The 27,503-nt window shown below is 35.1% G+C and overlaps 1 protein-coding gene across 9 annotated transcripts; it reads left to right on the forward strand.

Annotated features, from left to right (window-relative positions):
• Positions 1-318: 318 nt before the first annotated feature.
• osa (trithorax group protein osa) lies at positions 319-27,436 on the forward strand. Of its 9 annotated transcripts, none has more exons than XM_076405953.1 (15): positions 319-1,321; positions 2,238-2,633; positions 13,761-13,890; positions 14,374-14,663; positions 16,348-17,035; positions 17,788-17,984; positions 19,073-19,117; positions 19,815-20,003; positions 20,318-20,684; positions 22,081-22,248; positions 22,303-22,425; positions 22,596-22,855; positions 22,918-23,062; positions 23,126-24,699; positions 25,942-27,436. In XM_076405953.1, exons 1-15 carry the CDS (start codon positions 818-820, stop codon positions 26,710-26,712), a joined length of 5,847 nt encoding a protein of 1,948 aa, XP_076262068.1. In that variant the 5' UTR covers positions 319-817; the 3' UTR covers positions 26,713-27,436. The 9 variants fall into 9 exon arrangements, with proteins under 9 accessions (XP_076262068.1, XP_076262070.1, XP_076262069.1 ...); XM_076405955.1 differs by having other exon boundaries at positions 22,638-22,855; XM_076405954.1 differs by having other exon boundaries at positions 17,788-17,972.
• Positions 27,437-27,503: the final 67 nt, after the last annotated feature.

A 27,503-nucleotide genomic window follows, 5' to 3' on the forward strand; every position in this document is an offset into this window, starting at 1 on the left:
ATATAATGGTGTAGGGGCAACTTGCTAGAATTATTGATTTTAATTCATGAAGATGAAATAAAAATAATTATTACAGGCATTTTGAAAGCAATTTTGTAAAAGAAAATTAAATTTGTAATAAAATGAGGTTATCTACTTATTCTATAAGTAAAACAGTTTTAAAAATATGTATATCAGTAGAAAAAATATCTATATTTCCTTTATTTGCACGTGTTTATATTTCGGATATTTGAATTTATGGTAGATTCGCGCGAAATCGACAAGCTGTCAAAGTTGTCAGTGTTTTGCCGCTTCGCCCGCTAGGTTTATAGTGCCTCTGTATGAAAAGTGCTTGCTGAGAGAAAAGTAGTTCCTCCGTTTTGGATAGTATTTTTCAGTAAAATAGGAAAATAAAGAGTTTTTTAATAGTTAAAAGTTATGGAAAGTTAAACGACGGGCAGAGACTTCGATATCAGTGAAAAATCGACGGAAACGGCAAAGTAATTTGTCGACAAAGCGACAGCGTAGGAAACGGACTTTTACCCATAACCGCTATAACCTCCATTCGTGTTATTGAAGTAGATACTGAATTAAGTTGTATGTCAGATGTGGCCATCATTTTGGAATATACGAAAAGTGTCGTTGTGTTATATTTTTGTATGATGTTATGAAGTGACTTAGTGACTTTGGCGATAATTTTAGTATGTGTTTAAAAAGACCAGGATGCGATACGGCCAGCCAAAATGAAGGAAAGCATCCGTTGTTGACTATAACGGCGGGGTGTTGGCAACGACTATACAAAGGCTAAAAAGACCGGCAGTGAAACCTCGCCATAAAAATGAGTCAATATCGGCAGGATGGAGGCGGCGGATCGAGCACGGTACCGGGCGCCGTCGCTCAGGGCTCTTCAGCTGCCGGCGCGGGTCCAAACGGGGCCTCGGAAAGTGAAACCGATTCGACGTCGGGATCAGCGGTACCCCCAGAGTCTAACGCTTATTCGTCAGAAGGGCCATCGTCGGGGCCACCGACGGATACTCACGGATATCCATTTCCGTACGGGTCACCGGGGCCAGATCACGCGTTCGGCCCTCGACAACCATTCGGGGGGCCGAAGCAGCTGCCGCCGCCCCATCGCTTCGTGGCCGGACCGCCGCTCTCGCAGCCCTCGGGCCCAACGCCGACGCTCAACCAGCTGTTACAAAGTAATAACCCCGTACCGCATCGCTATCAGAATAACTACGCTCATCCGGACCAGCATTACAACCAGTGGTCTCAGAAGCATCCGCAAGGCTACGGTCCGGGTCCAGCACCGCCACCAGGTCCCTACAGGACGCAGCAAGCTGTAAGTTGCCGCCTTTTCAGTCACCTCTCGTTCATTGTGTTTGGCTTTGGATTTTTTATTCGTATGGCTTTCTCATTTGCTTGTTGCTTTGCTCTATGTATTTAGTGAAACATGTTTGTTAGACGTGTTTTGTCTCTTATATTTCTATCTTAGCAGGAGACAAGCACGTGAGATAAACAGGGTCGGGCTTAGTTGAAAGGGCACGGGTTCCAAAAAATAAATGCAAACCCCCTTGGTCATGCAACTAACGACCTTGAACTTGCTCTAATATACGATTACATTCCTCCCACTTTGTTATTATACAGTCAGCTGACGTGTCGCAATCGTCGAATCCTTCCGCATTTTCATACACCTACTCATATTTATTCCTGGTGACAAATTTTCATTTTTCAATTTCACTTGAGAAGTTGCCTCTTAAATAACTTTCCTTCATTCCAAATCGACACGTTATTCAACTAAACATCAACTAAATCAATTCTTTCAAGTTGGAGCATTTTTCTATATTGGAACACAAGCAATTCAATTGAAAATTACGAGCTTGTTAACTTGCTTTAAATATATTTTACTATACACGGCAATAATTTATTTTGTTAGTATTTATTATTTACGTTTTGCAAACAGAACATCTTAATAAAGTAAAATGATTCTCGAACAGATAATGATCGTTTATATAAATAGCTTGCATTTTTTTTGGCGGGATATTTTTATGACACTCTAGTTATATTTATATGGATGAAAACACATCAGGCTTATTTTACTTTATTTTTTAATTTGTATGTATTCGTTGAATAGTCCCCTGCGAATGAAATACTATTAAGAGCCATAATTACAAGGGACTGGTTTCGTTTGTTCTCGTAGATAGACTCACTATTTGCGGTATATTTACGATAATATCCGAGACAACCTATTGTTTCAGTTGTCTCCTGCATACGGGGGTGGTCCGGGTTCAGCTCCAAGTCCGGGCGGATACGATTCAAGAGCTACTTGGCCTGGTGGTCCACCGCCTTCGGGTGCCTCACAACACGGACCTAGTAGTCCCGGCCAGGCACAGCCTCCATCTCAACAATCATCTCAAGCTCCTAACCAACCACCGACTTCTCAACCGCAAAATTCGTCGGGATCTGTGCCTGTTAGTCAACCGTCGCCACAGCCATCGCAGCCTCCCATCAGTCATTCGCCAGGCCCGGGACCTGGAGGGCAAATGCCACCAAGTCCACAACATCATCAGGGACCAGGGGGTGGCCATCAACAAGGTTTCCCTAGTCGACCGCCACCACCCACAACTCCTAATGCCCACGGACCTGATGCAGCGGTAAGTCATAAGTATTACATGTCTTAATACCATTTTAATGGACTAAATACACCACTTAACTCATCTCTTCCCTTTTATATGGTTTAATAAATGTGTTTTTGAGAACGAAACTTGAAAGTTGCATTAACCGAGTACAAAATGTTGTCAAAACGACAAGACACAAAATATGATTAACTCTAGAAATGTATCTAATTATTGTAAAGAGGCTGTTTCCTCCCAAGTTGCATTAACCAAGTACAAAATTTTGTCAGAATGACCAAGCACAAAATATGATTCCTCAAATGCACAAGATGATTTAACTCTGTTTTTTGGCTCTATTTTTTATGAAGGAAATTTATTCTGTGATTGTAAAGAGGCTGTTTCCTTTCAAGTTGCATTAACCAAGTACAAAATTTTATCAGAACGGCCAAGTACAAAATATGATTCCTCAAATGCACAGGATGATTTAACTCTGGTTTTTGGCTGTTTTTTTATGCAGGAAAATTATTCAATGATGGTAAAGAGGCTATTCCTTCACATTCCGCGTAAAATCAGTAAAGCTCTCCCCCATGTTTCTTCAATATATTATCTTTCATTATTTATTCTAACCAGCATTGTTAAATTAATTTGAACCAGTGTACTGTATTTTTGACATTATTATTGACATAATCTCATGGACCATGAGACATAACAACTCACAAATCTTGGCGTTCAACGATTCGCCATGCCTTTTTTGCCAATTCTTGTTGATCTTTGTATTTGTCAGATTAAATCCTTTAGATGCAATAATATGTAATACTCAACCTATTTGAATGAAATAATTTACGTCAGATTAATAATTTGTTTTATCACAACATATTTATGGTCTGATGTAATTAACATATAAACATTATTATATGGTAGGGAAAGTAAAGGTAAAAATCGTACACATTTACATAAAGTATATAAATTGATAAGTCAAAATATCCGTGGAAACATTAGATTGATATCAATTAAACGTATGTAGGCACTCTAAAATTGAATAAGGAATTGTTTTCTTTCTGTTTTTATCCTAGGTTAGTTTTATGATGGGATCCACGCGTAATTTCTTTATTTAGGTAAATCAAATTTTATTTATTTTATATTTTCTAGGTCAATGATTCTATTTTATTTATGTAAACACTAGTCGGGCGATTTTTTTTTGTTTTGAATTCCGTGCTACTTCGATAATGTTGCATTAGTAAACTTTGATATGTCGGTTTTTTTTAAACAGTAGAGCCTCCTATGTTTCGTTACTATTTTATAGGGTCATTCCAGTACGAATATTTCGTTAAATAAATTATTTCGGTTTCTTCATTTGCTGATAAGGAATTGGTAGCTTCTTGATTACATTTTTTCTATGTTGATTTATGAAATAAGAAAATTAATTAGTGGAAAAATGAGTTGTTTTGGTGGTGTATTATTAAGGAAATTGGTTGTTAGTGTAGGCATCGTATACATTCCTTTTTAAGGGACGGTGTTACCATGGTAACAGCACGAAACTTGACAACAATGTAATCGAATCAAGTTCCTGTGTGTCATTTGCCAGCTTCATATAGGGCGATGGGAATGCCTATACTTTTATTAAATATTGTTTTTCGTCTATTATTCTGTGTTGTTCTAATTAACGATATTATTGTGTCCAATATAAATTCAAACTTGGCGAATGTATAAGAATAAGGTTAAGTTATATTTTTGTTATTGGTACAGGAAATGTGACAACAATGTTATCCTCTTGCGACCTGTTCGCCTAAATTATATAGGACGAAATATTGTTTTTAAATAATTTTATTTATTTACATTTTGTACGTTTCTTCGTTTTAATGAGACGACTAACTAAATTCTTATTGTTATCGTGAAATACAGAGGAGAGATAGAGAAGTAGGATAAGATAGAGATAGAGTATGTGTATCATTAAAGTTGGTTCGAAAATTTAATTTGGGAAGTTTGCCGATTATTATTATGGTATAGCGGTCTGTTCCAGTACTTTAAAGCAATTTACTTTGGACAAATTAGATAAAATATGAGTATGGTTACGTAACGCAATATAGACTGACGTGCAATTAAGTTAAACGATCTTGACCTCTGTTAACACTCGGGCAGATTGGTTAGACAGCACGTGTTTTTGTTGTGGATTTGATGTGTGGGAGTGGAGACCCTGTCAGGGAGGGAAGATAATTTTATTGTGTAAATGCATTTGCCAATTTTTAATTTAAATTATTTTCGCATTTTCCGTTTTAAGGTCAAGGAACTATATTTCATTTTTACGGTTAAAACGATATTTTTTTCCTTCCTTTTTACTCCTAGCGTTTATTGTCTTATCTTTGGGTATTTACTTTTATATTGCAATGTTCTCAACTTATCATTTATTAACTAGGCTTAAAATATCAGTGTCTAATCTAATATAACTTGTGTAGTGTACTTTTTATTCAGGTCTTTTATCTGTTTACTGAAGCACAATCATTTTTCTATGAAACAACGTTTTTTTTCTACCTATATAACCAATATAGTGGATATTTTCCTATAGGTTCCATTTTATATCTATATAATTACGTCGAAATCAAAGATCGCTTCGAATGTATGTAAACGTCTAGTTTAAATATCCCAATGTAAAAGTTATTCCAATATGCGTCTCAGCAACAGTATTGTGACAGTCAGGCCTTCGATTGCTGTAATACGATGTTGCCATATTATCTTAGCACTTCAACCAAATGACGTTTTATTAGTGGCGTTATTTTCTACGTCCTTTGTCCCAGTTAATTTACGTCATGTCCATTCGAAAAAAAAACTATGACTGTTTTACAGTATTTCTGTTTCTCTATGAATTGTTAAACAATGCATTTTTCCGTGTAAATATTATTAAATGTTCAGGATGTAGCTAAAAATATTGAATATTGAATCTGTTGTAGAACGAGATAAAAAAAACCGTCCGTGGCTTGTTCCACTCAAATAAATGTGCTGTAAAATTTTTAGAAAGTTGGCTTGACGAGTTTATCGGCAACAACGCAATAATATTCCATCGGTTTTGAAGTTCCTTATGGCAAGCGATAGCTAGGCCGGCGGGCTGCGTTGCCACTTCCATCGAAGTCCACCAACACTAGCCCGTTATTGATTGGAGAAGAGACATGTGGCAACGAGGCTATACAGTACGCTGCACCGTATTTTGCCATGGCTTACGTACCCAGCAAAACACGTGGGGGTTTATTATCTTATACCGAGTGTCCCAACTTGCATACCAATCTGACTCATAAATAATGAATTCTACGGTTCTTTTTTTGTGTATTTCGTTTACGAAGACTATAATGCGTGATACAGCATTTGACTTTTTTTCATTTTATATGTAGAGCTTGTGGAAGCGTTGCATGTCTCTTTTAATATTAATTAAATTCCTCGAGTGATAGATAATATATATTTTTAAGGCTGATGATTTTTTATGCTTAATTTTAGTCATTGATTTAAAAGGTATGAGGTATGAATGTTTGATTCGATTTTTTTTTGGTGTACGATTTCTTCCTGTAGTTTTAAGATTTATCGATTTATCATAGATATACATTGGTTATAATGAATTAATGTGTGGCAACGCTGTTAATAACTATAGTTAAGGCAGCTTGTATTCAGAATGGTTTGCTTGCCTTCTCCTTTAAAGCGAGGCTTGGTTCTAATGTTGTTTTCGTACCAACGTTGTCGGATTTCGACGTTATTCTGCGATGTTGCCGTCCTACACCGGGAAATTTGTTCAGGTCATCTTGACGCCGTATAAAGTCATTTGGTGTATTTCATTCGATCGTCTGAAAAACATTTGCTCTTTCTCGATATGAAATGAAAATGTATGAATGGAATGTGTTCCGTTTCTCTTTGGTTGGCTTTGTTTTCAATGATAAGGCAACACTGGAAAATAAACATGGTTGTCTGCCATTTCACAATTTGCCAATCACTTAAGTGGTAGTTATTTTCCCGACAAACAAGCTACACATAGAAACATGTAGGTAATTTTGTTAGTACACGTGAGAGGTTAAGTAAATTGTCTTTGCTTGTCAAAACGTATTATTTGACCTATGACGATCAAAAAACATGTTTGAGATTCTAGATCACTTTTGAAGATGGACCGGGCAAATAAAGATTTCGTATTATTTTTTTTACTTTTTAATATAATTTTTCGAATAAGATAATTTGTTTTTAGTATCTTCGTAAGTTTGCTGCTGAAGTACCCTGTATTTACAGAGAATGTTTTAATGGGATTAAAACCACTTTTCATGTTCTCTTTCTGTAAACGTTGCATTCAGCAAAAAGCTCGGGTTTTCTACTTCGTCGGAGTTCAGGGCTTTTGAATTTTTTCTGCAAGTGCATTAATGAGAATCGCGGTTTCTATTTATTGGTGTTGCATATTAATACATACATTCCCTGGGAGAAAGATGAACTATCTAAATTATAATAGGTAAATGCTAAAGGCAGATTAAAAAAAATTCTTTCACTATTCAAAATTGAGCATTAAAACGGAAAAAAAAAATTGTCTCGAACAAAATGTTTTAATTCTTGTGATGGGGAAAACGTAATCCTTCATTAATTCCATTTTATGATTCGCTTTTATAGCTTTTCTTGCGTAGCAGAGAAAGGGGAAATGGCAAGAAATAAGGGTTAAGTTGCGGTTTTCCCTCTTTTTGGGTCTGATATAGGTCGATTCAGTACATTTGTCTGTGGAATTGCCATTTCTAAAACAATATAGAGCGCTGTATTTTTTCGATTATCATTACAAACCTTTTCAATGAGTTTTTGTATTATTCGACTTTTACCTCTCGTTTCTATTTCTTTATATTTGAGAATATTGTTTAATTTTTTTTGTTTTATTAACTCATGGGCTGATGTTCCACTGATATATGATAATATAGGAATAATCAAGTATTTCTTTACCAGATAGACCCGGCTGTATGATCAAACAATTTCCGACCCTCAAAAACGTTTGTCGATCCCCATTCTGTGTCGGCATAGATTCCCGCCAAACAAAGACAACCCCCTGGGCATTTTTAAATATTTCACGAATAAAAGCAAGAGCTGAAATTATCGAAAAGGATGACTGGGGTCTCGTTTTTTGGGGGGGGTTAAATTTAATAAGGAAAGGGCGATTAGCCTGGCAAAAAATCGAGTGTGTATGCGTGAGTGACTGTGTGCCCTGCATATATTGGGGAGGGTCGTGATATAGCGACCTTTAGTTAAATTAAAAATAATTATGAATGAAGGGAGATGATGAATAAGAGATAGTGAGTGAGGGAGGAAGGTATTGTTAACATTATGGGTCATTTTTGATATGATGTCGATTTCACCAAAATAATAGGTTTTGCTATAGTGGTATGGGCGCAATATTCGACACAATGAGCTTAAATCCTTATTGTGACATTTTGGACTAGTTTCTTCTTAAAGAAAAACCTTCAAATAATCAGTAGAAGCGGAAGAATAAGTAACTGTTATTGAACCACCTAGTATGTAGGTTAAAAAAAGCACGTGTTCAATAATAATTAAAAAATTGTCTTAACCATTTAGCTTATCTTTTTTTAAAACATATTTTAAAGTGTTCTTTTACCAGCTATGGGTTTATATGAGCTGGCTCTACAATTTAACGTGGGCTCCGAACCACGGTCCTCAGCATTAAGCCAAACGACTGGCGAGTGACCAACTTTAGAAATCATCCCAGAAGATATCCCGTCTTACCCAACCTGGTTACTTGCGTGACTGGGATCATTTTCCTTATCGGATTTTACACTCTTGCCTAGGACAATCACAAAATTTAAACAATTACAAACATACATTTACGACCATGCCCCAGCAGGATTTGAACCCGCGGCTATTGCAACAGTAGGAAGACCGTCCTATCGCCTTTACCACTGCGCCACCAAGCCGGCAACTTATCTTTTTAAAACACACTATGTAAAAATCATTTGTAAAGTAAATTGTACTGTTGTGACGAAAATACAAGAAATGCCGTAATTCAAAACGCAATCATTCTTGAGTTTAATTTTATCTCCGCTTAGAATTTGAACATCGTCGAGACGTATATCAGAAATCGTGAATAGAGCTGAAGCTGTCGGGAGTTAAGACGGTAGGATGGGAGGAGACGAGATAAGGGAACTGTATTAGGAATCCCAATACCATTGGAATTTTTCCTTCGAATACGAATTAGGGGGATGTTTTAACTTAAGGGTTAAAAACAACTTGATCCAGTGAAAAATAACGTTAACTCTTGTGCTGTAGCTAAAAATAATTCAACAACCGATTTAAAAGTTTTATTTAAAAGAGATATCTAATTTGTATTGTATACAAATCACATGCTGATCGTTATAGGGTTTGCTGTGGGTGATATTAGTATTAAAAAATATTTGAGTCGATATATTATTATATTTTTTTAAGTTTTTTATCCTTTGGAGAGTGTGGAATTGTCATTTCATTCCTATTTTCAATAAATCATGCTTTCCGTTATTCAATCATTTAATTTTTGTTTATATGAGTTATTTTTGTTTGAATTTTTTTACTATGTCTGGTTCTATCTCTTTTGTTCTGTTGTGATTCATTCTTTTCAGTTCATAGCGGTCTCTTTTTACCAATTTGTGTCTGTGGTATGCTGAAAAATAAACAGTGGGAAAATACACGGTTTGTTCTTTCTATTTTATATTAGCACAGTTTCTGGTGGCAATATTGTAGGTTCGCGTATCCTTTTTGCTGTAATAATTAAACCCATTAAATTACACGTAAGAACAACAGTAATAGCCATCAGTTCTGGCCTTGCCCGTTTCAGAGTAGCCGGAAGCGAGAGAAATTGTTGAAGAAATGCAATCATTTTTCGATAGCGGTCAATTCCTAACGGCTATTGAAAGTACCGTCTCCTTCATCTTGATTTTCGAACGGATAAGGAAATTGATATTGAATACGTTCGATTCAGTGAGTCCGTAGACCCTGGCTTGATTATTTTTAATTTTCTTCAATTAAAATTTCGAATTAACAGAAAACGAATAAAACAAAGAATAAATACGAATAACAAAATTCTTATACAATTGTTGAAATCATTCTGAAACTTCGGGATAATTATGTCGCCTTATTGTTTCAATTTGTAAACAATTCAGAATGCAAGAAAACAATTTATCACGAACAAAACTTCAGGATGTTTCAAAGTTACTTTCTATAGGTAAAAGGACATAAAAAAGAGATCAAGTTTATTGTATAAATGCTCGACAAAAAGCTTTCGAAATATTTTCTCGAAAAAGATTATTCATTTCGTGAGGGTAAGGGGATTATTAAATTAAAATACTGAATAACGAAACGGAAATATTTCATTTTGTTTCGTGTACTATTTCCCAGTACTAAACATTTTTTATTTGTGTACAAATATTTTGAATGGGTGTTATATCTCAAATAAAATTATTAAAATTAATGAGTTTTTTTTCGGTGTTATTTATCTAAAAATTCAGATGGTGGTGTAGGTCATGGAATAAATTGCACATCAGTTTTGTTTACGGTTTCAAAAATATTTGACTTCCTAATATTTATTAGAGTTTATGTGTTATTGGTATTAGTCCAATGTTAATGTCTATTTTTATTTCGTATACTTACAAATTACTAAAGGTTATTGTACCGATTACTAAGTAAAATAATAAAAAAATAGGGCTTATTTCTATTTTTAGCTCTATTGTTATCAGAAACTTAAATCAGAACTGTTTAAAAATATTTTGTAATCCTATTCATTCAATGTATTACTTGTTACGATAAATATGTAAATCAATAAAAATTCATTTCATTTTTAACGCCTAACTTAATTTTAATTTCGTTGGCATTTGTTTTTCCATGGCTGCCTGCTAAATCATTTGGACGTAAAAAAAGCCTTTATTTACACCGATGAAAGTGAAAATAAGAATTGGAGTGTTGATTGGTGAAGGTGAAAAAACTCGGCCTTGGTACATATCATTCTATTTAAACCAATAAGTTATCTTGTTATTAATGGTTGGTCATTATATAAAGTGGAGTTGTGCTGTTAATTTAATAGCGTGTTTCATTTATTATTATTCCCTTAAGTGTATGGATAATCAACAGGTCTCTATATAGAAAGTTTAGTACATATTGATCGTGATAAACATTATAAACTGAATGAAAACTAAAACTCCTTTAAGAAAATGCTGTTACGCGTGGTATAATAATTTTTTCAATAAAGCTTGCCTAATTGTTGAATTGTTTTGAATTAACCCAATTGTATCACTAAATAATGAGTCTTATATAGTGTCTCTATTTACTGTATTGTTGTGTACCATTTTCCATAATAACAATCATAAATAAATGATCGTTATAACATACGTCGAAAAGCTTGATGACCATAGACATTGAAGATGATTTCAATATAATCATAGCGAGGAAAATTACTACCTCATAAAGACGGTAATTTTACATGAAACATTAAAACTGTAATGGATATCCAACGACCTTATGTAGACATTTATGTTGGGGTAGGTCAAGGCAGCTACATCCTAAATTATCAGTGGATAGAGGCATTGTAATAAAGCAAAACCGTTTGAATGAAAGGGGAAACATATCAATGGTGTGGGTCTTTAATGGTTATGGTTTTCCTTTCTCTCTTTCTCTCTCTCACCGTATTTACCATTAACTACTACTAGGGAAATTTCAAGTTTTTAGTGTAAGACTCTTTATTTATCGCATCAGACCTTTATCATTCTGGAACCCTCTTTTAATCCGAACGTTTTTTTAGGCGTAATCATGTTAAATTTATTTAAAGAGGACACGTAGAATAAATATTGCCCCATTTTTTTTTTGACTATATTGTGCTGAGCCTGAATTTCTACCAAAGGTCGGTTTGGTCCGCTTCAATTAGTCAAATAAATGATTATAATTTTGAATTAATTTTAGACGATGGCTAACCAGCGCAGCCTTGTGGTCATAAGACGAACTTAACACACTCCGTTTAAATTGTATTACCTCGTGATTCTAGTTTTTCAATTAATAAAAAACCTGTATTATCGGGATTAAATTAAATTGTTTAAAAGGCGACGTATATATCGTATCCAATGAAAGAATAATTAATGGTTTAAGAATTAGGTATGTGTCCTATTCACCGGATCTCACAACCTCGTTCCCCCCTAATACATATTAATAAATATCACGGAAGAAAATGAGGCTCCAGAAAAGGTATTTAAAGATGGTGAAGACATTTAAATACAGTTTGCAGTAATGTCAGTGACCTGTTCGACACCTTATTTATGTACCTGCCCTCGACCATTGTGGGATGAATGGAACTTCATAATGGACTACAACCGTATAAAAATGGTAGCGTTTTGACCAAAAGAACCTGCTGTCATTCAACAAACTGGTTTACCTTTAAATGATTGGAGGGTTTGTTTCTGCAAATTCAATAAGTACCGAGGCATATTTTAACATAATTTTAGTTCCGATTCGTGAGCTTTAATACGCATCGTCAGCTGTCGTTTTAGCATTTAAATACTTTCTCGATTTTTATATCTTAATTTTCTTTTATAGTTCATTCATGGTGTTTCTGATGTTTTAATTACAATAATTATTTTATTATTATAATTATTTATGTAATACATTATATATTTTCAAGTGACTGAAGATAAGACCGTATAAATAAGAAGCTCATGTTTCGGCGATATCTCAAACATAATGAAAATAATGCTTTGACAAATAGTCCAAACCCAAACCCACGATCATTAAGTGAAAAACGAAGTATTTTTTCAATCTCAAATTAATTTTCTTTTCATTGTTACGTACAAAATATATACCCTCTTAACATTTTGATAATATAACAGAATTATTGTAAACGTTTATGTTAATATTTTATTATTATTATTATTAATGAGTATCTGGGAAACATTGGTGAGATATTTGGTTTTGCGTTTTCGAAAGCAACTAGAGCAACGTTCGCAGTATAAAAAGGTCTAACGCGCAGTTGCTGACCAAAATCAATAAGTGATTTAGGACAACGTAAGTGTTATAGAGTTTCTATTACACAGTGTTCAAAATTTAGATCCCGTTTGTACCATTTATTAAGTTATTTTGATGGTTAAATGTAATAAAACAGAATTTTGAGGTAATATAAAGTTTGTTGGGATTTATGCAAACAAAGCACATCATCCGTCGTTATAATAAAATGACAGCGAATTTCGACTCCCGACAATCTAGTGGTCGTTTTATTAGTTTTATGTCTCTGTCTCAATAAATACATTGATAAACTTTACGCTCTAGAGGTCAGTCGTATAGATTTTCAAGTAGTTTAATATCATTATCGTTATTATCCCTCTCATTTGATTCTGTGTGGTTAAGAAAATATGAAATGTTTGTTGACTTAAAAACAGAATGGGAATCCCCAGTGTCCTTGACACATCTGTTTTGATTAAATCACAGTTTGTAGCAAATCGAAAATGAGTAAAAAAAAAGCAGATGCAAATCAGCTGATCTAGTTTATTTTCTTTTTCAAGCGGCAGCTGTTACCGAACTTGGGGTATATAAATAAAGAGCCATAATGGCTTTACGCATACCTATGCCGCTTTATATTGTGTAAACTTGTTTTTTTATCCTGTTTTGGCATAACGTTCGCTTTACAGGTAGAATCTTTCCTCGTGCACTTGTTGCATGCCATCTTTGTTATTCAAATTTTTATTGGAAGCTAAGGGATAGGTTTTTCTTGAGGTCGCGTTATTTCTCTCTCTCTCTCCTGTTTTTATTTCTCGTCGATTTTATGGACGTTTTAACTCCTAAAAAAAATTATTCGGTTTCCACGTGTAATTAATAGATTTCCATCTTTATACGGCTATTATGAAATACCATAAACACTCTATATCTGCTGCTGTAATAAAACTAGCAAGTTTAAAAGCTCGAATGCGGTTTTTTAGGAGTTATGTGCCATAAAACTATAACGCTGGGCTTAAAAGGGTTGATGCTGAATTCTCCTTTTTACGTTTGTGGTCTTTATTTAATGGCTCAGCTTTCTCATGATATTTTGGCCACGTTTCTTTCTTTGCATTAATGGAAATATTAAGCTGGTTGCCGCTATTTACAATCGGTTTTGTTTAGTTTGCAATGTGCTAATTTAAGTAGAGTTTTCACGTTAAAATGTTGTTCCAGGATCTCAGCGGAGGCAACAGTAACGATAGCTCAGGAGGACCAGCTCCTGGTACCCCAAATTCTCAGGGTATGCGACCGACGCCATCACCAACGGGATCTACAGGTTCTAGGTCGATGTCACCTGCCGTAGGTAAGTAAAACATCAAAAACATAAAAAAGAAACGGCTCCTTAATAATTCATTCGATGCAAGTGAAAATAATGATGATGAGGATAAATTAGGCAGAGCAACAGCAGGTTGTTTGTTTACACATAATGATTGTGAACTACTTCATACACATTTCAGTGTTTATATTGTTCCGCCATATGATTTAAATAGGTTGATTTAAATTTACTTGACCTTGAGCGGAATACGTCGTGTAAAAATTTCATTACTTATTATGGAAATAAACAATAAACAAAAAACGTTTATCTCAACGTAATAGTTTCCGTAATCTAAAAATAAATCACTTGCAGTTTTTATTGGTTATTATTCAATGGTTGTATTGATAAAGGAAACGAAGAAGTGTGCTCTCGTAATCTAACGATTTCATTCATACGATCGTGCCGTCTGTCTCTTTTTATTATTATCGTCGATCTCGTCTGATAAATAATGATAATTTTATACGTTTTCAGGCCAAAACATTCCCATGCCTCCCAGACCTTCAAGTAGTCAGTCTGACGGTGGGGGTGGCAGTGGTGGAGGCGGATCTGTCCCCGCTAGGTTGAGTCACTCTCCGATGCCACCGGGTCCAGGAGGTTACGGACCTCCTGGTCAACAATCACCTCATCAAGGTTCCTACAAAGGAATGGTACCGGGTCCCGGAGGGGGTGCCCAAAATTCACCACAAATACCTTTGTATCAACACCAGCCTGGACAGTATCCTGGACAAGCTGTAGGCTATAGTCCGCGACCTCCAGGAAATGTAAGTATCTGATGAGGTATACAGATCGTTATATCCTTAAGAGAATATCGCTATGATAATATAACATATAAGTCTATCAAAAGTAGCAGTAAATTTACCTCACCTCAATTTATGACGTCAATACAGTACAATGTTAGGCATTTTAGTATATTTTAGTTTCGATATATATATATATATATATATATATATATATATATATATATATATATATATAAATTCTAATATATATAAAATATTGAAACAAAAATGTCGTAAAATATAATTTATTTTAAGATTATAGTACATCTAGTGCATATATTATCGAAGAATTTGAACTACAGTTAATTAAACAGCCACAATAGTTTGTAAATTGGAGTTATTTTATTCTATTTACATTTAACTATTTTGTAAACCACCTATGGTATTCCCTGGAAGCTTAATCCATCTAATTAATAATTGTACATCCATGTAATATATTTCATTTTTATTAGAGAACATTATTTATATTTTATATTTAGTTCTTGTTTCGTTTGTTGCTGTGTTTTCTTTCAAGTCAATATTCCAACATTTGTCAATTTATTCTTCTGGGTGTTAGTGTATACAATCTTCACATTCAAACTTCTTCAAGTTCTGGCTTGTACATTTTTCTCAACTTGCATGTGTATTGTAATTATTCTTTGCCAAATCTCATAACAATTCTATTTGATTGAATTTGCAGTGATAGGAAGTTGTTACTCTCTGTGGCCATATTGTTTATCTATATGACTTTCTGCGTATATTGTTTAAGGCATATTACTAAAAGACGTAAATTACATAAAACGTAATTAAACATTTTATTAATATTTATCACATAACAATTTGAAATAATTCACTCTTTAGTTGTATTGGACCTCTTTGAGGATTATCTTTCTACTATTTAAATCCTTGTTTCCTAACGGTGATCGAAGTTTTCTATGGATAGTTTCTAAACTAAGAGTTTCCTTTGAAAAAATTGTATTAAATTATGTTTATATTGAAAAAACTACTCGCCGTTTTTAGACATCTCATAAATTTAATCTTGAATAGAGTTAATTTCAACATATGTAGGTACTTTTATTCTGATGAATTATATTCGAAAGTATATGATTTTCCTTTAATTTGAGAGATTTTAGTTATAGTGCCCACAGTAATATTCACTACAGCTGCAACACAATAAAAATATGTGCAATAAAAACCCTAGAAGCTTTATATTTGATAGTATCAATACTTACCTGTAACGTATTTTGCCGGTTCGTCAGATCACTTTCGAAGGATTTTGCAGACATTTGACAAGCGAACGACTTTTGCACACTGATTAGGTTACATGTTTGAACGTATCAGACATCATTGTATCTCTTTTTAACTGGATTAAAATGAGAAGGAAAATATTGTTTGATTCGAAAACAAATTTACAAATTGCGACAGGCAATAGATTAAGCATTTTGGCTTTGGATAGACTATATTTGTATATATTTGCGGATAATAGTCTCAAATATGACACGGATTAAAATGCCAATAACCATGCTGGGTTAAGTCACATGATTTTGAGATTATTTTCATGTTGGTCTATTAAATTTGTGAACGATATATACATAGAATGTTATATTGGCTCTAAATATATAAACATATCGTTAATGAATCATTTTCTTGATTAGGTACTATAATAGAGATTACGTTTTTGTTTTAGTTTGGACCAGCTGGTCAAGGTTACGTACCGTCAAATGCCCAACCACCGACATCTAACAGTATGCCGCCACAACAATTTCCTGGTCGGCCTGGACCACCAAATCACATGCAAAATCCTCAATTTTCTCACTACCAACAACCGTGGCCGTCATCACCTTCCCCGGGGCAAAAGGTTAATTCGGGAGGAGGTCCCAACGGCCAGAATCCACCGGGTCCACAGACTCCGGGTTGTCCATCGCCCGGACCAAATTTGCGGCCTCCACACTACCTCAAACATCACCTGCAACACAAGATGGGTTTCGCGGGTGTCGGGCCAGGTTCCGCACCTCCCAGTCCTGGCCCTCCGCAGAATTTTCATATGGGACCTCCATCTGGACACCACCATTCTGGAATGGGACCTCCTCCCTCTATGGGACCTCCTAATATGCCGCCATCGAGTAGTCCTATGTTGACTAATAATCATCCTCACGAAGGACCGATGCCACCACCAAGTTCAACTCCAAATTCTCATTCTCAGATGGTTAATGATATGCTAGACAACGGGATCACCACTACTCCCCAGGGTTCGATGAATACACACGTTAGTGCAGCTTCAGGTGGTTCAGTTACCTCTGTTGTGACTACTGGGCCTGATGGTACACCAATTGACGAGGGCTCACAACAGTCAACTTTATCCAATGCTTCAGCTGGTAAGTGTAGATTTCACTATATAAAAGAAATTGGGGGAAAATTAATGGAAGCATAAGTAAATGCTTTAAAGGTTATATGAATGAGTTTATTAATAAACAAACTTAATGCATTTATAATTATAAACAATTTACTATTTCCTTTAATAATTGTTTATCCATACTAGCAACATAAAAAAGGTTTAACTCTGCTGGAAATAAGTACTTTTTATTAATTTTATACAGGTTACTGTTTTAAGTTTTATCGAAATAAGATCATAATATAATTTATATCAATTCTACGGCGAGTCTAGCATAGATACAGATATATAAAGTGGGTAACATTTACTTGTGAAACTTTAGTGTTAAAACTTTGTCGCTTTAAGAGAAATTAGAAAACTTTTACTAACTTTCATTTTCACAAGGAACTCCTTACATATACACGAAAGCGTGCTTTCTGTAAACATGTTTTGTTTATGTAGTTGTAGAGTTATCAATTAAGCGGTATGTTAATGTTGCGATTATATACAGGAAAATATTATGTAATTTGGCACCCAGTAGTCTAATTTACAATTACCGTTTATCGGTTTTGTATTGGTTATAATATAATGGATATATTATCAGTAGTGACTGAATTAATGACCGATTCGATCGGCAATTGATATAATCAACAGTATTTATTACTATAATATGAAACCGACATTACTGTAGATATGATTTATTTATGATTTTTATGCGATTATGATTATTCGGGATTAAGTGTTTTGTTTTTTTAGCTTCGGGAGAGGATCCTGCATGTCCACAGACTCCCAAATCGAATAGAAAAAACGACATGGGTCATTATAGTCACCCAACAACTCCACAAAGTACGGTTCCATCCCCTGGGGCTGCTAGTATGAATTCCATGCACGAAGATTATGGTGAAATTAGTCCGAATTGGCCACGTACCCCTGCCAGCCCAGTGAGTAGACAAGTAAATCACCAATTTTAGTGTTTTTTTCTTATATATTGTGTTTTTTGATTGATACAAAAAGTACAATGTTCGATTCTGTGTATTTAATGAATGTTTTTCTTATAAATATTTAAGAGTCGACATAGTACTTTAATAAATAAATTAAGGATAATCTAAATCGATTATTTGCATTTTCTTTCAAAAGTTATGTCCCTGTGAACAGTCGATTTTGATTATTAAGTCTATTACATCCAACTCCAGATAAATAACGATTTTCCTACATAATAGATGTAATCCAAGCTCCTGCGAGGTTTATCTAGAGGTGGTTTTAAGAGGCTTTAAATTTTTTTGAGATGTACGTTCGTGTAGTTGTGTCGCAGTTTTTTTGATATTCCCTTCCCTATTTTATGTCAAAATCTGGCCGATATTTTATTGGTAGTTTTGATCATATTCTCGCTTGACTATATAGCAATGAATTTTGTCTCTTTGGGTAGGTTATGTTCGACATAAATTTTCACGACGCATTTATTTACGAAAAAAACAAGTGCTCCATTGCATTAAAAAACAAACAAAAAATAACAGAATATCAAAACTCCAATTGGCTTTAGTATTTTTGTGTTTCACTTTCAGCTTTATACTTTAAAATCATTTTATGGTTTATGATGTATCCTGTTCTGTAATATATTATTATGGTACGTAATATTTAATAATTTTTATATAAATATCGATAGATACATCATAAGCTATATATCATCAAATTTTGGATGGTATTATTTTTTCAATGTTTCAAAATTGTTTTGGATTGTGTAAAATTGTTTTTATTTTTGGAAGTTTTGATTATTGTTTAGTTCAGCAAATTGGGCCTGTTGTGTGTAGCACACGTTTAATAATTGTGAATGGTGGTGAGTTCCTTATTTTTTTCGTATATACCTTTACCCTTTGATGCGCTTGTGTTTGATTGGCATTATTCACACAATTACAAAAAGTGTCTGTTGTATTAACAACGGATTTTTTTCGACGGCACAACTACCTGACCACGTACGTCTCTCATTCGAGACGTTTTTTTTTTAAATATATGACAGTTTGAGCTAACTAGCCGGTATTTCCAGGTTTTTAACAGTCATGTGCCTCCACAGGATACATATCGCTCAAAGGTTTATATACTCTATAATTTCTATTACTTACATATATATATGTCCTTGCCTAAAATAATTAATGCTTTACGCAGCATGTTTTAAGCATGTTTTCTTAGTGCTTGATTTAGATATAGAATTAAATTAACTGACCAATAATAACCGATATTTTTATAGTTTATTTTAAATATTAACCTCCCACTAACTATTGCTGTTTTAACGAATGTGTACGTGTTTTTTTAATGATTTTAATTGACTTATTCTAAATAAAAAATTGTATTATCCACTAAAACTTTGTTATTTGTATCTGGTTTTAATGTAGCTGTATATTTGGTGAAAGAAGTTTATGTTAAAGGATTTTAAAAGATGTGAAAATGTGAAAATGTGTCGCTTTCAGTAAAATCTTTATCTTCCAGTCAAGAATAATAGTTTCTTTGTTGGTCAGTTAAGTCCAGTGATATACCTATTTTCTAATAAATCGGTTTCATTGCGCTTATATCGGTTACTGAAAGCAACTTCAAAAGATAATGGGATATAAATTGGCAAGGACCCAAGAGAAGTTTGCATCCGGTAAAAGCGTTTGATACAGCAAAGTGAGTAATGAAACAGTATGGGGTTTAAATTAGAAAATAGGTAAACCCAGTAACTTTAATATTAGATTGATATTCCCTTTGTTGTGATCTGTTTAAATGTATCGTTGGGTGTGGTGTAATTTCAGAAAACAGACAGCCTCAGCAAACTGTATGAGATGGATGAGAGCCCGGATCGACGAGCCTGGTTAGACAAGTTACTCGCCTTTATGGATGAGAGAAGGTCACCTATCACTACGTGTCCCACCATATCCAAGAACCCTCTTGATTTGTTTCGCTTGTATATGTTTGTTAAGGAACGCGGTGGCTTCATGGAGGTTTGTACCTGTTTGTTGGATACCAACATTCCCTCTTCACCGTCATGACTAAGGCATGGTTATACGTTTGATGTTGCTCTTTTTTGCATTCTTTTCGCTCATAATCTAGTTAAACCCAGAGTAAAGAGTGTGGCTGACTTTGTTCCCCATATTTTTCTTTATGCATGACTCTGCGTCTCTTAATGTTACTGATTTCTGATCTACCCCACACGGTCATGGTCGGTAAACCTCGTTAGTCATGACGGACATAAGAAATGTACTATTATTTACGTTAGAAGGTTGTTTTTTTTTTTGACCGTACATAATGATTTCAGGTAACTAAGAATAAAACATGGAAAGATATTGCGGGTCTCTTGGGCATTGGAGCATCGTCTAGTGCAGCTTATACTCTCAGAAAGCATTACACCAAAAATCTGTTGGCGTATGAATGCCATTTTGATAGAGGTGGAATCGATCCTCAGCCAATAATAAACCAAGTGGAGGCGAGTAGTAAGAAGAAAGGCGCAAAGGCTACTTCGGTTCCTTCACCTGGTTCATCAAATTCGCAAGACTCTTTTCCACCGGGTGGTGGCGGCGGAGGTTCTATGGATGGTTATGGAGGATATAACGGATATCCTCCTTCGGGCAATCCCGATTATCCTCAACGACCATCCTCACAGTCGGCACCATCGCCACATGGTGGTAAGTAATAGTTTAGTCTGAAGAAAAAAATTACAGCAAATGTACTGAAAAACCCGGAAAACATGATAGTATAAAATAACACTGTGGTTAATCTAATAATACATAAATGCATAAGGTTTTATTATCAGCCGATAAAATTTTAGATGAATATTATGACAGATTGTACGTTTTTAGATGTAGCAGGACATATTAATTATGTAACAGTTTTTGCTGAAATCAGGTCAATAATATGACCAAATTGCATTTCGTTTTTATCAAATTAAAAACAAAAGCATTAGGTCCTTATATAATTATTTTTACTGTTGCATTTATTTCCGAACTACTCACTGTTGTGATATATATGTTATGTTCTTAGTAATTGTTTTAATTATTTTAACGATCGATGTTATTTCGGGAAATCGTTTTTTTGAATATGCAATCTACTATGATTTCCTTTTTTAATCAGAAAACATATTTTTAATCAGATTTGCTAGAGAACGTTTTTTTTGTTTTTTTATTGTCCAAATTAAAAGGGTGATACAAAATAAATCGCTTAGGTTCAGAAGTGTTTGGAATGTGGGAAATTGTTTTTTATGGCGTGCGTTTTCGATATTCCTCAATATTTATCTAAAATCATTCTTTCCTCTTATTATATGTAGAATTTAAATTGGTTATATTTATTCCCTAGTACATTTGTGTATGTTTTTTTTTTGGATGTTGGTGGGTAGTGTTTTTGCTTGAACCTATGGTCTAGGTATAGGTGAAAATGGGTATTGTTCTTATCTTCAAAGAGCGCGTTTGTTTTCTAGCGCGCTGTTTTTGCAGTTATGTTTTTTGCATGATAAACAATACTTTTTACGCTATGTGATGCGGTTTTGGTAACTTCGGTTGTATTTGCTATTCGATACAATGTCTCCACGCTGTTTATAAAATGTTGAGATGTACTGTTGGGTACAGGTAGGGTTTTTGTTTTATTTCTCTCTCTCATCTACTCGGCGTTAAAAGTGTTCAGTTTATAGATCTAAATTGCGCGGTTTTCTAAAAGAATGTTTACTTAGAAATACACTTCACTGTTTCGCCAAACGATAGGGATATCGAAATGATTGATAACTTATCGTTTTATCAGGTAAAAACATGTAAACAATATAAAGTTTAGGAACCAGCGTATTTAGAGATATAAAAAATGGACTAATTCTCGATAAACGAATCCCGAGTTCGGTCGTACATTTTTTTGTTCGATTTCAAATACGCGATAAATTCGTATATTCGATACGATGGTGTATTTCAGTTTGCATTAATTTTCATTCGTACCAAGGACGGTATATTTGACGTAGATGCGTTTTGCGTCGGTGTGGGTGTTTTTGTTTTTCCGTTTTTATTTCTATGTTATTAACGGATAAATACTGTAACTCTACAGCGTCCGGATCCGCAAACCACCTGAACAGTACAGCTTCTGGGGGCCCTAGTCCTGCAGGCGGGGCTGCGGACAACGTGAGCGTTTCCAATCCGTTCGATGATGTCTCGCCGAGTCCCCCTCCACGTGGTGGCCCATTCCCGAGTGGGCCTCACCCACCGTACCCTACAAGTAGGTCACACAAACAATTCTGTCCCGCGAAATGTTACAATTTAATGTTTCTAGATACCCCTCCGCGGCCACCTGGAGGTCAGAATTATTCCGGTCAACCGGGTTATCAATATCCAGGGCCAGGACCTGGTCAAAATGCTCCGCCAGATCAGTATTCTGCATATTCAAACACTCAGGGTGATTATTACTCCTTTTTTTTAAACTGTTATGTCACGTTCACCGTTTTTTCCCTTTTACTTTTCTTTGTTTTTGTTTTCCTTTCAAATCCATATTGTTGTGATTTTTTTTTGTTGGTTTATTTATTTTTTGCATGTGATTAAGATCGCCATATATGTATACACAAACAGGTTATCAGCCCGCCGTAAGACCCATGTATCCTCCATATTCAGGTGATTCGTCAGGTGCGCCGTCAGGGCAGCCAGCCAGTAGCCAGCCTCCATCCACTGGAACGCAAGACCCCTATAACCGTTACAATGTCAATCCGGCAGCGGGTTATAGCCCTAGGCCACCTTACGGTGGTACTCAAGGCACTGGAGGACCTCCTACTTCGCAGACAAGCGGACCTGGTGCTTATCCCGGTCACCAGGAATTTTACCGGCCGGATCAGGTATATTTAATTGCCCTTCATCGCCTCGAACGTGTTAAAATAACTAGTTTTGTTTTCCATAGAATTCGGCTGCAGGTGGTTACCCTGGAGTGTCTTCTACCAATAAAAACATGCCACCTCCAGGCCCTCAACCTCCCCGAAGACATCCGGATTTTGCCAAAGATCAACCTTATCCGCCATATCCGCAACCCAGGACTCCTATGTATGGTATGTCTGTATCTAATATCTTTTTTTATCTCTATTTCTAACATCGTTTATTCGATATTTTAGGAGGTTGGCCGAATAACAATCAGTATCGACCTCCACAATATGGAGCTCCGGGAAATAACCAAGTAGGGCCTCAACAGTGGAACCAAGGTGCACGTCCGAGTGGTCCATGGCCGAACAATCAAGGTTATCAGGGTTCTCAACCGGGACAGAATCAGTGGCAACCAATAACAACACAAACCGGACAGAGCTCGCCTATGAGACCGGTTCATAGGCCAGGAAAACCGTTTCCGCCAATCATGCCACCCGGAGGTGCAGCCAAGGGCCCTAACCAACAGCCAGTTAGTAATTCTTATGGTCATGGTCAATTGCCGAAACGAGAAATCACATTTCCCCCTGACAGCGTGGAAAATGTGACTCCAGTCTTGTATAGGCGAAAGAGAATATGTCGATCGGATGTTGGCCAGGTAGATGCCTGGCGGATAATAATGTGCCTCAAATCAGGGTTACTAACTGAAGGCACATACGCATTGGATATGCTCAACATATTATTATTTGATGATTCATCGGTGGGTTATTTTGGACTGAATCAGTGGCCGGGCCTGTTGGATTTGTTGCTTGAACAATTCAAGACGAATCTAGCGGACATGTTTGATGGCCCCTACCCAAGAGATGAGGAAACCGAACAAGAAACTGACGTTGATTTAGGTAGTGTAGTGAAACCCATTGATCCAAGCTTAAAAACGGTAGTCTTAAACAAAACAAATAATTATACTCTGATGTCTCGTCGAGGTGATCCGGTAAAACTCGTAGAACGGTTTGATGATATTTTCGTTCAGGACAATTTAAAAGAATGGGATACCCGCGGTGACGTAAACGTAGCTAATACCTCAGCGGAAATACCAATGGACCCATGGTATACAAATGCTGAGCACATGTTGCCCAACTTTCAAGCGGAATTTGGCCGCATACCATTCCATACTAGATTGGAGGATAATAAGACTAAGCCCGAAGCAATCAAGGAAGAATGTAAGAGACAAGCGAGTCCACCTCTTGAAGATGCACCAGCTCCTAAAGTGAGTGACAAAAAGCGTAATAGGACAAAGACATTAAGTGATGTGATATCTCGAATTAAAAAGGAGTCACCTGAAGATAATGAACTCAATGTGCTCATGTTGGAATCGACGGCCACAAAATTGGACAATGTAGTAAAGACTGAGGTAGTGAGTGAGACTAGTTTGAACTGTGAGGAGTCAGCTTCCTCAAGTGTAGATCTGAACATTAGTGTAAATGGCGAGTGCAGCGACAGTACAGAGAACAGTAGTGAAATGAAGAGAGTGAGAGGCAAACCTATACATGATCCATCGGGTTCACTTAAGCGTAGGCGGTTGTCTGATTATGAAGACGAGTCCTATTCTAGAGATGAAGCCAGTTTGGTTTTGCTTACAGAGAGCCAAGACAATTTGGGCAAGAGATGCGTCTGTATATCAAATATACTTAGGAGCCTTACTTTCATTCCTGGCAATGAAACTGAGTTTGCCAAAAGCATTAGCTTCTTAGCGCTTGTAGGAAAATTACTATTGCTACATCATGAACATCCCCCAAGAACTCAGAAAACGAGAAATTATGATCGCGAGGTAGGTTAAAACCCCCTTTTTACATATCATTTGATAATGTTTTTTTTTTGTAATAAAATACTAATTAATAAGGATTATGCAAAAACTAAACCAAATTTCTTTTTATATTCACGTTTATTTTTGAAGCTTCTTTATATCTTGGTGTAAAAAACTTACTAATTAAAAATTAATTAAGATATTAACATTGTCAACAAAGATGAAATTAACGCTAATAGTTAATTTACTAATAAGGATATAAGAATAAAACAAAATTTATGTTTGATGATTCTTTATTTCTTCAAACAAAAAAAAACAATTCAACAAACTTGAAACAACAATAAACAACAATATTCGTACAAATAAAAAATATTATTCAATATTAACATAGTCAATAGGAATAAAAGTTACAATAATCAATAAAGATAATATACATGGGGATAGTATAAAGAATAAAACTAAATTTCTTTTTGATGATTCTTTATTTCTTGGAACAAAAAAAAACAATTTCCTACAAATAAAAAATAATATTCAATATTAACATAGTCAATAAGAATAAAAGTGACAATAATCAATAAAGATATTATACATGGGGATAGTATAAAGAATAAAACAAAATTTCTTTTTCATAATTTTTTATTTTTTGGAACTAAAAAAAAACAAATTCGTACAAAATTTTGTTGCCTGTTCTTTATAATTTAATATTAACATAGCCAACAAGGATAAAATTGCCGCTAATAATAAATTAACTAATAAGGTGGTACATAAGAATAAAACAAAATATCTTTTTTTGATTCATGGATGTAAAACGTCATCAAGGGTAGTGTATAAGAATAAAACAAAATTTATTTTTTTAAATTATTTATTGGAACTAAAAAAACAATTTCGTACAAAATTTTATTATCCCTTTTTTATAATTAACTATTAAAATAGTCGAGAAGGATAAAATTCACGCTAATAATTAATTAACCGATAAGAATGGTATATAAAAATAAAACAATTTATTTTTGATGATTCTGTATTTATTGAAACAAAAAAAAAACAATTTGGTTCAAAATTTTCTTGTTTATTTTTTAGAATATATATATTATATAGAAGGGTAGTGTATAAGAATAAAATAAAATTCTTTTAATTTCTTGAAACTAAAAAAAACATTTCCTTAATATTTTATTACCTATCTTTTGCTATAAAATGTCTAAAAGGATTATATATTTGAAATAAAAACATTTTTCTTTATATTAATTTAATTCTTGTTATTTATTACAGGAAGATGCCGATTTCGCAGACTCATGCAGCAGTTTACAGGGCGAAAGTGAATGGTGGTGGGATTTTTTGGCTCAAATTCGAGAGAATATTTTGGTGTGCATCGCCAACATAGCCGGCCAGATAGACGTGTCTGTATATGACGAAGAAGTAGCCAGATCCCTACTGGATGGACTGTTACATTGGGCTATCTGTCCATCGGCGACAGCACAAGATCCGTTCGCGTCCATCGGCCCCACGTCTTTATTGTCCCCTCAACGACTAGCTCTGGAAGCCTTGTGTAAACTGTGCGTCACGAATAGCAACGTCGATCTAGTAATTGCAACCCCTCCATTCTCGAGATTGGAAAAACTTTGTGCTGTACTGACGAAACATTTGTGCCGTTCCGAAGACCAAGTATTGAGAGAGTTCTCTATAAATCTCCTGCACTATTTAGCCGCGGCGGATAGCAGCATGGCTAGAGTAGTCGCCGCCCAGCCCCCTTGCGTCTCTCTTCTGGTGGCCTTCATTGAACAAGCAGAGCAGAGTGCTCTTGAGGTGGCCAATCAGCGTGGAATCACTGCATTAAGAGATAATCCCGACTCTATGGGTACCAGTTTGGACATGTTACGAAGGGCTGCTGCAACATTAGTTTTTCTTTCGCGACATCCGGACAACAAGGCTTTATTGGTACAACAAGAGTCTCGGTTGCTAGCTCTTGTCATGAGTCAGATCTTGGACCAGCAAGTGGCGCTGTTAATCTCGAAAGTGCTGTTCCAGATATCCCGCAGCTAATGTAGATATACGAGACTTTTAAATAAGCGGCCTTGCTGGTGTACAGATTAACCATGTATAGTGTGACGTGACGGACATGCGCAGAGGGTGGAGTGTATGTAGAGTGTGTGACGAGAACCCGAAATCTATCGAGACCAAGACTAGAGACGAGATATGTTTCTCTGAAATAGCTAATCGATCACTTAGTGTAATCCACTAATTGTACCATTTTGTAAATTAAGCGACATAAGTCTTTCTGGAAATGTTAAACATACATCCATGTTACTTATTTTTATGTTATTTATTATTTGATATAAAAAACGGTATGTTAGTAACTGCAGCTGTCCAGTTTTCAGTGTCTGACCCGGGCAATGAGCATTGAGTTTTCTGCGCCATGCGCACTCTTCAATTATTTCATGTTTGGTAACAATGTGCGAATGCTTTATACATGTCTGATATGAATTAATTAAATAAATGTACAAAGGAAGTACCGAATATGGTGTTTTTATACAAGTTTAATTTTCTATGTATATTTAGAAATGTTTTATACATCCCATTATAGCTGTTACATTTAAATCTGTTATTTGATTGAACAAGGATGGACTGTACACATTAGAAAAAAAGACAGTCTTGAACTAGAACTCAAAATGTAGTTTAAAATATGTGGTGATATTTTTCTGGCTGTAGGTATATTCATCTTATGTATGATTGCATATTGTAAATTAAGTAAATGCTAAATACACTATTTTCTCTTTAATTTAACATCAACAACAGTCCTTATGCGATTAACAAGCTCCAGGTTGGGACAACAT

Source organism: Rhynchophorus ferrugineus, unplaced genomic scaffold (assembly GCF_030347505.1).
Source record: "Rhynchophorus ferrugineus isolate W39M unplaced genomic scaffold, kcgeb_rfMv2 rfM5, whole genome shotgun sequence".
Lineage (NCBI taxonomy): Eukaryota > Metazoa > Arthropoda > Insecta > Coleoptera > Curculionidae > Rhynchophorus > Rhynchophorus ferrugineus.